We start from the raw sequence: 12,444 nt of genomic DNA, 5'->3' as shown, positions 1-12,444 counted from the left end.
TTTATTCAGAGCAGCTTCTGATTACATGTCCATTTGTCCAACTTTAAAACCAAACCATTTGGTTTTATATCAAATCAAAAAATTCACAGATTTTCACATCAGAATTCAGACGAAGACATCACTGAGGCGAGCTGTCAATCATTTGAGTTGACTGAGACATGACTTTCAGAAACTACTCTGATTAGAACCACAGACAGACACATGATGATCAAACCAACTGATCAGAACCATGCATATTAAACAAATGCAGATTCTTCTTTGTTCCTCTCACCCGTCACTTATCAAATCAAATTTTATTTATGAAGCACTTTTCACGCATAAGAGCAATAAAGTTGTTTTCAGCTGTCTTGCTCAATGCTGTGGTTTCTGCAAGGACCCCGAAAACTAACCAAATTACACATGTGAATGTCACAGAAGATGGAAAAAAAGCTCTGCACATGTCTTTTTTGTAAAGCATAAACAGGCCACCAGGAAGAAAAGATGAGGTTTTTAACCCTTAAAACTCATTTTCTGGGGAGGGGTTATATAAACTAGCCTGTAGAAGCCGAAGCTTTTAATCCCAGTCAGCATGCAGACATGATGTTTTCAGGGCAGCCTCAGTTGACAGATTACGAGGCTAAAATTATGTAAATAAATGTATAAATAGATATAAATGCATAAAGGCCGACCAGAACAAGAAAACAGACTTTTTGGAACTGTAAAATGTAACATTGGTTTTAATAGAATATATCTAGTGGATTATCACTTCATGTTAATCTATTTGTTATTATTGCTAATCTTAAATAAGTTACAACTTTGAAGATCAAAATGTTTAAAGAATGAACATACAACACAGAAATGGTGACGGTGGGGGAGCAGGATGTCCCACAATGCTGTTTACAATTAGAGAATTCACTTTTTGAAACCTTTCACTTTGGCAGATTAGTAATAGCTGAAATTACAATACTTTTTGAAATTACGTTTTTACTTTTATTTTTTTACTCATTAAGTGGATCAATAATTCAAAACACACAAAAAAGTTTTGATTGATTTCAGAAATATGTATAAAAAAATCTAAAAAAAAATGTCATGTCCATTTTTTCAATCATTGAAGCCAAAATATCTCAAATTTTCACATTTGTTTTTTTTTTTTTTTTTTTTTTTTGTATTAATTAGGAATAAAAAAAATGTTTTAAAAAAAAAGAAGGAGAAAAAAAAAACAGCCTATGTCACCCTTGCTGATTTCTACTTCCAAAGTTCCTGGTGTGAGGAAAGTAGTTCTCAGCTAAACAGACAGGAAAACATGTTCTGGTCTTTATACATGTTCTGGTCTTTATACTGACCTCATATCAGCAACAATCCACCTTTCACCAGAATTTCAGACACCTGAGTGTCTAGACGCCATGTAACTGTTCTCCAGTTACTGGTCTTCCCTGTGTTTAAAACCAGTTATCCAGGCAGCTGCTGCAGCATCACAAAGACATCTGTGGTCTGACATTAGTTTGAGCATAAACCCACACACACCAAGTTCCAACTACAAAGCAAGAGCACTATTGAGGCCAGGGGTTATTATAAGAAGGGCCAGAAATCCTCTTGTGTGTTGAAAATGAAAACAAACATTTTGATTTGAGTATTAATCTTTTCTAATTTATGTGACATTATTCAATTCAAGTTTGTTCCATAATCCTCAAATACTTCCAACAAAATCAAATCAATCACTCAAAGTTACAAAGTTTAATGAGTTTATATATATTTTTAAGTAAAGTTGTCTATTTGGATTTTGGGTTAGGCAGGATAGCTCACTTGGCAGAGCATCCGTCTCCCATACGGGAGACCCAAGTTTGACTCCCAAAAGGGACATGTATGTAACATGTCCCTGGAGGCGAATATTCCAGTTGGATCCTTAATGCTACTTACTCTCAGATGTAAGTCGCTTTGGAGAAAAGTGTCTGCTAAATGACTATAGAATTTTAGCGTGTACTTAACAGAACTTTGTAGAAATAATACACAGATCAACAGTGACCAGCTTTTTTATTTGGATAGAACTGCTTCCTGCTTCTGTCCCCTTCCTAACGCTTTGCTGCTTCGCTCTTCCCTCTACTTGCATTTTTCTGCCAATATTCTTATTTTCCTACTCAAGAAATTTATGGACAACGGCTCCTGGATACTGAATCACTAGGACTGTATTTTGTGGTAGATTTGGTTGGATACTACTATTTTTTAATAGTGGCACGTCAGCGTGGCCTACAAATAGCAGAAGCCTTATCTCCAGCTACTCATGAGCTAAAGCTAACTAGCCGCAAGATGCCTCCCTTCTCAACAGATGTCTATTACAAACTTCTACAGAACATCACCATGCTGGAAACAAAGATTCAACTGCTCAAGGTGAATGTGGAGGTGAATGGGTTGTGTGGAAATTATACAACTTTGCATTTTAATAAAAACAGAGGATAAAACTTTGCCAGCAAACAGCTAATTAACACAAACATGGCTGGAAAGAAATGGGAGGACAGTGTGCAAGGTAATAGCACTTTCATTGATAGTCCTCCCTGGAATGCTCTTGGTGCAAAGCCGGAGTGTAAATTATCTCACAGGGATATGGAAAGAATGCGTAACAGGAAGAGCCCAGTTTACTGAGATTAGTGAGGCAACCGGTTGGCCTGCTCTGCCATCCAGATCAAGTACCTCCTCACTCCTCTCCCTAGCAAGATGCAGTCATAGCCAGTTGTCAAAAGGAGAACTATCAACAAGACTTCTCGTCAACAAGCAGACATGCAACTACAGAACAGGTTTGCTCCACTGCTGCAGGATTCTGGATCTACATTTGATGACCAGGATGAAATCTCCCAACACAACAGGGAAAGTACAAAGAACAACTCAGAAAGTAAAAGCAAAGGATGGGTCTCAGACTCTGATTGTTGGTGACTTTGGTGTGAAATATGTCAGAAATGTGTGTGGAAAACGTACTAAAGTACTGTGCTTGCCCAAGGAAATGATTAGGGCCCTATAATTTCCACGATCAGTGAATCACGGACGGAATCGTGGAACAGGCAGATTAAAACGATCTATTTTTTAATGCGGAACATCGCAGAATCTGACATAACTTAACTGCAATGCTGTTATCATGTGGAGGAGGAATGTATATCTTGCGGAAACTGCATGGAGGAAAGCAAATCTGAGTGACACAAGATTTCACAGACTGAGCCCCTCCCTCTCCAAAACAATGTAAGCATGGTGAAGCGGCTGCCTCTGTCTTCATCAGTGAAAAAACTGTGGAACTCAACGCTAACCCCTCAGTGCAGAGCTGAGCAGTTCCCAAACGACTTTTATGTATCAGGTAAACTGTTTTTTTGCAGATTCTGTCAACACGCCGTTGACTGGAAACGTAAAAATACATGCAGTGACCACATAGTGTCCAAAACCCATGTGAGAAACAAGGAAAAGTACAATAATGCTAGTAAGACCACGTCCCTACAGACGTACATTACTGCTTCTACATTCAAGCCATCGGACACACACAAAAAAAAAAAAAGAGTTTATTGAAGATTTTGTGACGGTGTGTGCTGAGGCCGACTTCCCCTTCTTTGCAGAGCTTCTACTGGTGCACTGCAAACAGGGAAGAGCACCACCTGAAAATGTTAGCAGCCTTCACCAAATTCACCTCCCCCAAATGTTTAAGCAACATATTTCCTCTGTGCTACAAAAGATCCATTGGAGAAAGTACTCTATTGTTGTGGATGAGACCATGGATGCAAGCGACTGCAGCATCCTAAACATCGTCATTGGTAAGTTAATGTGAGTTTAACAACCTGTTGTACAACGGTCAACACTTATTTCAATTTGTTAAGTGAATTATGTGCTTGTATTTACCCAATATTGCCCCTCGGGTGGAATATTATCTGATGCAAGTTTGTTTGTTCAGGCATTGATGACTTATAATTGTGACCTTTTATTGTTACATGTATAACAACATCATAAGATAACTGAATATAGGTTTTTTTGTTAAAAAGGATTATTAATGGGTAATGCAGAATCAGAAAACAACTGATCCCATGGGAGAATCTGGCTGACATGCACATACAATACAATTGAAAAGGATTACTTTCTGCACATGTAAATCAAGGTATGAAACTGTAATAGAATTGGAAATGTTGTCCATTTCCTTCCTCTATTTTTTTCTCTTTTTTAACTTAACTTTTAACATATTTTTTAATTTACATGTCATGTCATAATCATGTCAATATACAATATATTATTATTATTATTATTATCATCATCGTCATCATCATCATCAATCTACATCAACAAATGAAACAGACATTTAAAACTACATGTGCTACCTAATATTTTTTCTTCTTTTAGCACAGGAGCTGAAAACCAATACTTTCTTGTGGATGTCTTCATGGATCGATGCAACTACTCAACAGTTGCCCAATCCATACTAGTCTCCCTCCATAGCAACAGTCTGGATCTGAATGTTGGCTGGGCAGTGGTCACAGATAATGTCGACTACTGTCTGAAGCCATACAGGGAGGTCCTGAAAGGACTGATGCCAAACAGTGTCTATGTTACCAGCCTCTGCCATATCGTCAATCTGGTGGATGAAACCTGGCAGCATTACAAATACTTCTCTGATGCTACCTCACTTGGGACATGGATGAGCTCTGTCTTCTTCAAGAAGCCTGCCAGAAAGCAAAGATGAGTGACCTTCCTCATCAACAAGGAGTGTGTGCAGGTCAAGGTTCCTCCTGAGGCAGTGTGTACCAGATGGAATAGCTGGTTTGAGGCCGTCAAATATTCTATTCTATTCTATTCTATTCTACAGTCATTTAGCAGACGCTTTTATCCAAAGCGACTTACATTTCATGCAGCGCATGTTCACCTGTACAGACAGTTTTTGTTAGCAGAAGAGTCAACAGGCATGGCAGTCAGGAACATCCTTAGCCAGTTGGAAACAGAGGAGAAGGTGCAGACTCTTAAGCTAACCTTCATCTCAGAAGCCTGCTCCAAAGCAATGACATCCCTGACCATCCTGGAAGGAACCCACAGACCCACAGCAGTTTCTGCAAACAATGTCGAGGAGGATCTTGGGTCCTACCTAGTTAATGAAACAGCAAAAACGTGCTTATGGGCCCAAGACAGATGAGCTACTGAGGAAAATGGGGGTTTAAGAGAAGAAGAACATGCTGGACAATCTTCATGATGCCTTTCACTTGGCTTTCACAAAGTTCTCAAAGCACTGGGACACACATTCAACCAGAGATGTGTACAGGCTGACCAGGGTCTTTGATCCCAGACATGCTCCAGCCATGGAAAAGCAGATTGAAGCCTACTCAACACTGAAACCCATGGCTAACCCATCAGCAGAGCTCAGTGAGCAGTGGATGGCCTATCAGCAATGTGTTTCCAGGGACCCAACTGTTATGAAGCTTGCAAACTACTAGAGAGGCCTAAGTGCAAGATTCCCAAGAGTTGCAGAGATGGCTGTGCCCTTCATCCACTTCCCAGTCAGCTCAGTTGGTTGTGAGCAAAGCTTCAGCAAATATAAACTCTTCTCACAGACAAGAGAGACACTCACTGAACTCAACACTAAGAGAATGGAAATCATGTACAGTGGTGCCTCGTTTACGGGGCACACGTTCTGAAAACACCCCGCGATAAATGAAATCTGCGAAATGACAACCTTATTAATTTTTCACAATTCAAATGCATGTTAAGGCCTAATTATCCCTCCTCTGGGTGTTTATAGACCAAACTATAATAAACATTTTCAACATTCTCGCACACTTTATACACTCTCAAAAATCTACATATATTTAACAGTGTGAATTTCTTAATAATTACTCACCCCGTAAAAAATATTACAGCTTCTCTGCTGGCGCTGCGCCCCCATCCTTGTCTGTAACGTCATTTTTCTCAGAAGGCCCTGGCTGTTGCTGTCTTTTTCAGAAAAAAACAGCAGGACACGAAGTAGACTGACTCTGGACAGAGTCCTTTGGCCAATCAAGACACAAAACACAGTGGGCTGATTCCTACAATAAAATTTGAACATAGAATGGTTGAAATAGAATTTACACATACTTAAATATGCAGTGCTGCATACAAAAAAATACGCGAAACAGCAAGACCGCAGAAGATGAATATGGCGAGGGACCACTGTATTTAAATGGTGATGTCTGTTAGGTCGAAAACCTGGAGTAGCTCACAAGTACTAACTAGTCCTACAGCTTAAATAACTTTTTTTAAGTTAGTTTTGAAAATTAAAATGTTTGATTGTTGTTTTATAACAACTCAACTAAAGTTTAATCACTTGCTGCTTGTTTTTGATGCACTTTAATGTGATGGATGTTACTGTATTGAGGAAATGTCTGTCACCTCAATAAATGTAAGTTAATTTCTATTTAATTTGTTTACATTTTAGTTGTTGACATTAAAAACACTCTGTTTCTGGTAGTAAAATAGGAGTAAAAGGTAAAAAAAAATGGGAATCCAACAATATATTGGAAAAAACGGAATTCCCAAAAATTAAAACAGAAAAAAACGGAATTTGCGAAAAAATAAAACGGATTTTATAGGGCCCTATATGATATCAGATGGGAGAGAAAGAAATTATGCAAAGAGAGAGATTCGGTAGGCTGTTTAGTCTGAATACATGGCTGTCAGCTGTACCATACGCCAGTTCATTGTCATAGACAATTTCAACTTCTTCTGCGACCACAGGCACTTTTTTTGAGACTGATGGATTCTGGCTGAACAGGTCAAGAGTAAGCGAAAAATATTTCAGTCTTGGTACTGCTAGACTCAGTGCTGCATTTGAGACATAACATCTCACTAGACCAACTGGAAAACTGGGTAGGACTTTTTGGCACTGCAATTAATTGGTTTGAGCCCTATTTAAAAGACTCAAACCTACTTTGTGTCAATGGGTAACAACAAATCTGAGCAAACCATGAATTCCTGTGGCGAGTGCTGCCACTCGCTCAAATTATGAAAAACAACTAAACACACTACCACAATTATACTGCTGACAAACAAATCTACATAACCATCTGACCAGAGGGGTATTGCACGAAACCAAGATAAGGGATTAAGCCGGGATATGTTGGTTGTCCTGGCTGAATTTAGCCCTAAGTCGGTTGCATGAAAGCAGCTCAAACTAAACCCGGCCAAGTTACTGTGGTGATTTATCCGCTGCAGCTAGCCTGCTCCAGACCAGGCTAACTGCCGGAAGATTAATCCTAGCGAGTCACCTGCATGTCCAACGTCAATTCTGTGAGGAATTAATGTGTTTTACAGCATGTCCATGGTCTTCCTAAGTATGGCGCGTCATTTTAATCATCCAGTATTAAAATATTACATATACAGTCACTGTACATTTAATTGAAATCTGCTCGTAATCGCAACAGCCTTTTTATATGGATTCGAGTTGCAGTATTATTACTCAGGCCAAGTGTTATATTGCTATGCTAATGAAGACTGCTCGTCAAATTGCTGTCAGAGGTTTTATAAATATGTGTTTTATTGCATTAATTGAGATTACAAAACACAGCGGATGAGGATACAAAGGTGTATTCAAAGAAATCCGTGACGAGGGCAATGTAGAATATATAGGTCCAACTCCCCTTCACCTGTTCCCTCTTCATAATGGCTTGCCCTTTTTCGGAGGATGTGCTGGACGAGGAAGCCCGCATCCTCAGAAGAGCATTCAGACGTGAACGAGTCTTCAGGGACAGCTCACATCCCCTGGCCTTTGGAGATGACTATGTCATTGAGAGATACAGTTTTTCGTTTACTGGATTTCCAGGTCCAGTTTTCTGAGTGTCCGGCGTTTAATCTCAAGATCCAGCTCCGTTCCTTGGAGCTTGCTCTTTTTGAGTCAGCTTTTAACATCTGCCAGCTCTCTCTCTCTCTCCAGGTACCCTGAATAAAGCTTTCTGACAGTTTGTGAAGTCTGTAAAGGAAATGTCAGTTAGCACAGCAGGATTTGTGCATAACGTAGATTTACTTTAGCCAATACTCACAGTGTTACCAGGCCGCTTAGGAGACTGTGCAGCATCCGGGTCCTGCTACACATTTTCTATTAGCACCACATCACTGACTTCATATTCTTCATGGAATAAATAAGCAGGCCAATCCCATAAAATTGACATGCCTCAAACCTTCTGGACTCCATGACACAGTCTCCTCCTCTGCAGACGTGCATTCTGCAGCTGCAGATGTGCCTTCCCCCTGCCGTATACATGTAGCGAGAGGACTTGGATTAAGATTTCACAGAACATACCAAGCCTGTGATTTCGAAACACTGTACTAACCGAATCATCTTCTGGTGGCTCCAAAAGTGTAATTATGTTCCCAGACACTGCAAGGTTATCCAAAGTCAGACACTATATTATATTTGATTGTGTTCCATGTGCAGTAGAATTGCAGTACTTTGTGTACCTTGTATGAAGCGGACAGTTTCTGTGGCTGGGACAGAGTCAGTTATTGTCCCTCCCTGGATCCCCTCCATCACTGGCCTCCCTTTATTTAAATGGAGGCCAGTTCCTCTGCTGGAGTCACATCCTGGCTTGGTGGGCCGCCCCCTGTGCCAGTTTATAGGCCTTTTTTTAACTGCTACAATCATACAGACATTGAACATGTCAGCAGACTCCTCATCTATTCACCTCATTTGTTCACTGTTATCTACTTTGGAGTCACTTACCAGCCTGCAAAATGTTCTTATATTTAATTTTTTCTTGCTGCCAGGTCCTTTTATGGCCAGACAGGTTTGTCCTTTATGAAGGACAGAAAGATAAAATAGATAAAAACGTTACATGAGGAAAATAGATTAAATGACACATTGTGGATAATTGTTTGCACCTAATCATACTCTACATTTCCTGAGTAACATGCACCTGCTTGTCACTCTTAAAGTATACAACAGTTAGTGGATTTGAAAAGTAACTCCTTTAATTGTAGCCTAATTATGACAGTTCCAGGGGAGCACTGTTTATTAATTGTACAGTTTTTGACTACTTACGCATTGAGCCGGTCGGCTATTGTCTGCCAGGCTCTCTCGCGTTCTTTACTTATGGCATTGGTATTGCCTTTTTTCCTTATAATATCCTTAACTTCGTCAGAGAACTCCGTCAGGAGCTGTTGTTCAGCGGCCGTGACGTAGGACGCGCGACTTTTATCCATTTCCCCATCGGTGATTCTGTGAGCGATCGCGAGGTCTGCTTCAGTATGCCGTGCACACGCACTTATCCCAACTATCTTCACCTGGCTTAACCTAGCCGCACCTTCTCATCCTGGCTCAGCAAACGTGCAATCAGTAAGTGCCAGGATAGGCCGCGCAAGCTAGGTCAAGCTGGGCTTGCTTAATCATCCTGGATTTCTTTATTCTGGTTTCGTGCAATACCCCTCTGGAGACTGCAGTCCAATCCAAACTGATCAACTGCATCGATCAAATTAAAGATTGGATATGCCAGAACGTCCTTCAGTTAAATGAAGACAAAACTGAAATTAAAGCTGCAAGCAGCAATGAAGGCTCTCGCACCACTCCGGTCTATTACAGTAATGACATCTGAAGCGTTCATGACCTTGTTTCTAACAAATCATGTCAAATTCTTACAAACTGGAGCATGATTTTATCTGGATTAGCTCGGTTATCTCTTTGCTAAAGGCAGCTCAGTTTGATGGGTGTCAATCATCCACCCCCACAGCCCCCCTCTCAGCTCCACCTCTTTGCCCATTTTTGGATTTTCCGGGACTAACAACAGGAGTGACGCTGCCAAGAGGTCGACAGTGGGAACCACCCAATGAGCTTCAATTCAGCTCTTCAGAAACCTACGGGTGACATCACAGAGGCTCCATCCATCTTTTATATACAGTCTATGGTTGGACCAGTACTCGTCATGGTTATGTTTGGATAAGGAACTTTAGTTTAACTGTAGTATCATGAAAGACTTTGACCTGATCTCAAGCACGTTTAAGTGTGTGAGGTTCATTCCTGAGGAGAAGGACCACAGTGTCTGAAAAAAGCCCTTCCTCATCATCATTTCCAGGTCTAGAGGTCTTTTAGCAACATAGTAGTGATAGTGATCTTTTTATAATGAAAATGTAATGGTGTTAACATGGATCATTGTGGATTTACCAGATAGTCTTTGAATAAACGATACATGTTGTGGCTGGATTGTAAACCTGAACGGGATATAAAATGCCTGGAAAACTCCTGCAGATGACCTAAAGGGTAACTATCCATCACAATTTACCCCACAGAGTTACAAACTACCATTCCTGAGACATTGATAATGATAGAAGAGAGAGACCTTGGACAGACCCAGTTCCAAAATCTAAACAAAACCAAAACTAATTTCTGACTTGAGATCATTTGATCATATGCAACAACAACAAACTCCGCCCATTTTAGGGGTCAATGCTCCGCCCCCTTCACACACAGACACCCATGCTCAGCATCACCTACCCCAATGTTGTCATGGTGACGATGGTGTACCAGAAGGCAGCAGGGATACTGGTGAACTTGCTCGCGCTGGATCCTTTCTCAGCGTAGAACATAACGGTGGCGAAGATGATGATGGCCATGGTGAGAGAGAAGAGCAGGAAGCCCAGCTCGGACGCGCAACTCTTCAGTGTGTAGCCCAGGATGCGAAGTCCCGCAGAGTGCCTGGAGAACTTGAAAATACGAAAGACCCTGAAGACACGTAGGGTAACAAAAGCGCCGCTGACGTCCTCGTTGTCCGTCATGACCAGGCCGATGTAATATGGCATGATGGCCACCACGTCGATTACGCTCATCACACTCTTTACGAACTTGTATCGGCTTGGCGCGGCCAGCAGCCGCAGCAGGTACTCCACGGTGAATATCATGACACATGCGGTGTCCAGGCAGAAGAACGCCAGCGCATACCGCTCACCGCACGACATCTCCTTGACGCGGTTCGGCGCGGCACCACACGGAACCGTTTCCACCACGTTGGCCAGAACCGACACCGCGATGAAGAAGCCGGTGACGTAGTAGAAGACCAGCGCCATGGTTGAGGTGTGCGGGTTCTCGAAGGCTCGCCACATGGTCTCGCGGAAGCTCATGTCCACGGAGATCAGGTCGTTGGTCTGCTCATTCTCCTCGTCGTCCTGGATCCGCTCCTGGTTCTCCCGCCGCCGGTCCTTGTAGTCCTCATAGCAGCAGTCCCCAATGATCTCCGGGATGATGCCGAAGAACGCCAGCTCCTCGTCGTACGCGGAGATGCACTCCTGTCGCGGGTAGTGCAGCTTCCCGGTGCGATAGAAGTTGAGGATGTGACGGAAGATGTCCGGGTCGCGGTCGAAGAAGAACTCGTTGGTCTCCTCGTGGAAAAAGAAGTCCCGCTCCGAGCTGCCCAGCAGGGTGTCTGGGTACCGCTCCAGCGTGTCCCGCCACGTCTGGAACTTTGTGCCGCTCACATTCAGCATGATCAGCCGGTTCCGCCCGCGCTGCTTCTCCTTTGGGGGGACTGGCATGGGCGCGCTGGCAACCGGCATCCAACCGATAGCCGCCGCTCGGGCGAACGGCATCCATGCTGCGACGCCTGCAGCCATCCTTCTCCCGGAGCTTTGCGGAGGCTCGATGAGGGTTCACGGAGCGCCGGAGCAGCAGGAGGACATTCGGGGGGAGGAGGAGGAGAGGCGGCCAGATCTTTATGCACAAAATCAACGCGTAAAAACGCAAAAAAAGAAAAGGAAAATAAAAGTAAATCCACAGACTCAGACCTGAACCACTCCGGAATCTTTTTGTTTGTTTTAAAGCTTCAGAGTGAAAGAAGACATCAAACAAACAAACTCATCACCACGGAGAAAAACAACAAAAAAAACAAACAAAAAAAAAACTCCAAAGCCTTCTTTCAATCCGTTCAATCCCGTCTTTTCTGCGCGTGATCTTCCCGCAATGTTTGCGCTATTTGCTCTGCAACAAGTTCGGCAGGTATCAGGATGATTGCGCGCTCCGCACCCGGAACCGGACCTGGAACCGGTCCGCCGCTCCGGGGCTGCTTCCCGGTCGGACCCCACTGCGAGCGGACGTTGTGTTCCGCCGCGAAGAGTGGTTGGTGTCCGGCGGCCACAGCGTGGAGGAAATCCTCAGTGAGCAGAACCTAACTGAACTGCGGCAAATACGCTCAATGAGCGGCGGGGAGAGAAGCAACTGCAGCGGTTATTTCTCCGGTCACCGGCACAGCTGCTCTTGGAGAGAGAAGTGAAAACCCAACTTCCTCCTCCCTCCCCACGCGATGGCTGGGGGCGTGTCGACGGAGAATCCCGCGCGTCGGAGGAAGAAACCTGCAGCTCGCTTCGGTGATCGTTATCAATCAGCCGCAGATGGTAACAGTAGGCAGGTCCGCGCGCCCCTGTTGTTTCAAGGATCGCGCACAGTGAGAAAACCTCCGAAACACAAAGTTCAGAGTGAAACAGACTCGGTGTCTGCTAAACCTC

The 12,444-nt window shown here is 42.9% G+C and overlaps 1 protein-coding gene across 1 annotated transcript in view; it reads right to left on the bottom strand.

Annotated features, from left to right (window-relative positions):
• Window positions 1–12,175, bottom strand: part of LOC121635020 (potassium voltage-gated channel subfamily D member 2-like) — a 104,882-nt gene extending 92,707 nt beyond the window's left edge. The window contains exon 1 of the mRNA XM_041978030.1: window positions 10,445–12,175. Coding sequence (XP_041833964.1) covers window positions 10,445–11,556 — 1,112 coding nt within the window. The 5' untranslated portion in view covers window positions 11,557–12,175. The remainder of the gene's footprint in view (window positions 1–10,444) is intronic.
• Between the last annotated feature and the right edge of the window lie 269 nt (window positions 12,176–12,444).

The sequence above is a fragment of the Melanotaenia boesemani genome, chromosome 23, assembly GCF_017639745.1.
Source record: "Melanotaenia boesemani isolate fMelBoe1 chromosome 23, fMelBoe1.pri, whole genome shotgun sequence".
In the NCBI taxonomy this organism is placed as follows: domain Eukaryota; kingdom Metazoa; phylum Chordata; class Actinopteri; order Atheriniformes; family Melanotaeniidae; genus Melanotaenia; species Melanotaenia boesemani.
Note: the sequence above shows the minus strand (reverse complement) of the source record. Positions and strands in the feature narration are given on the sequence as shown.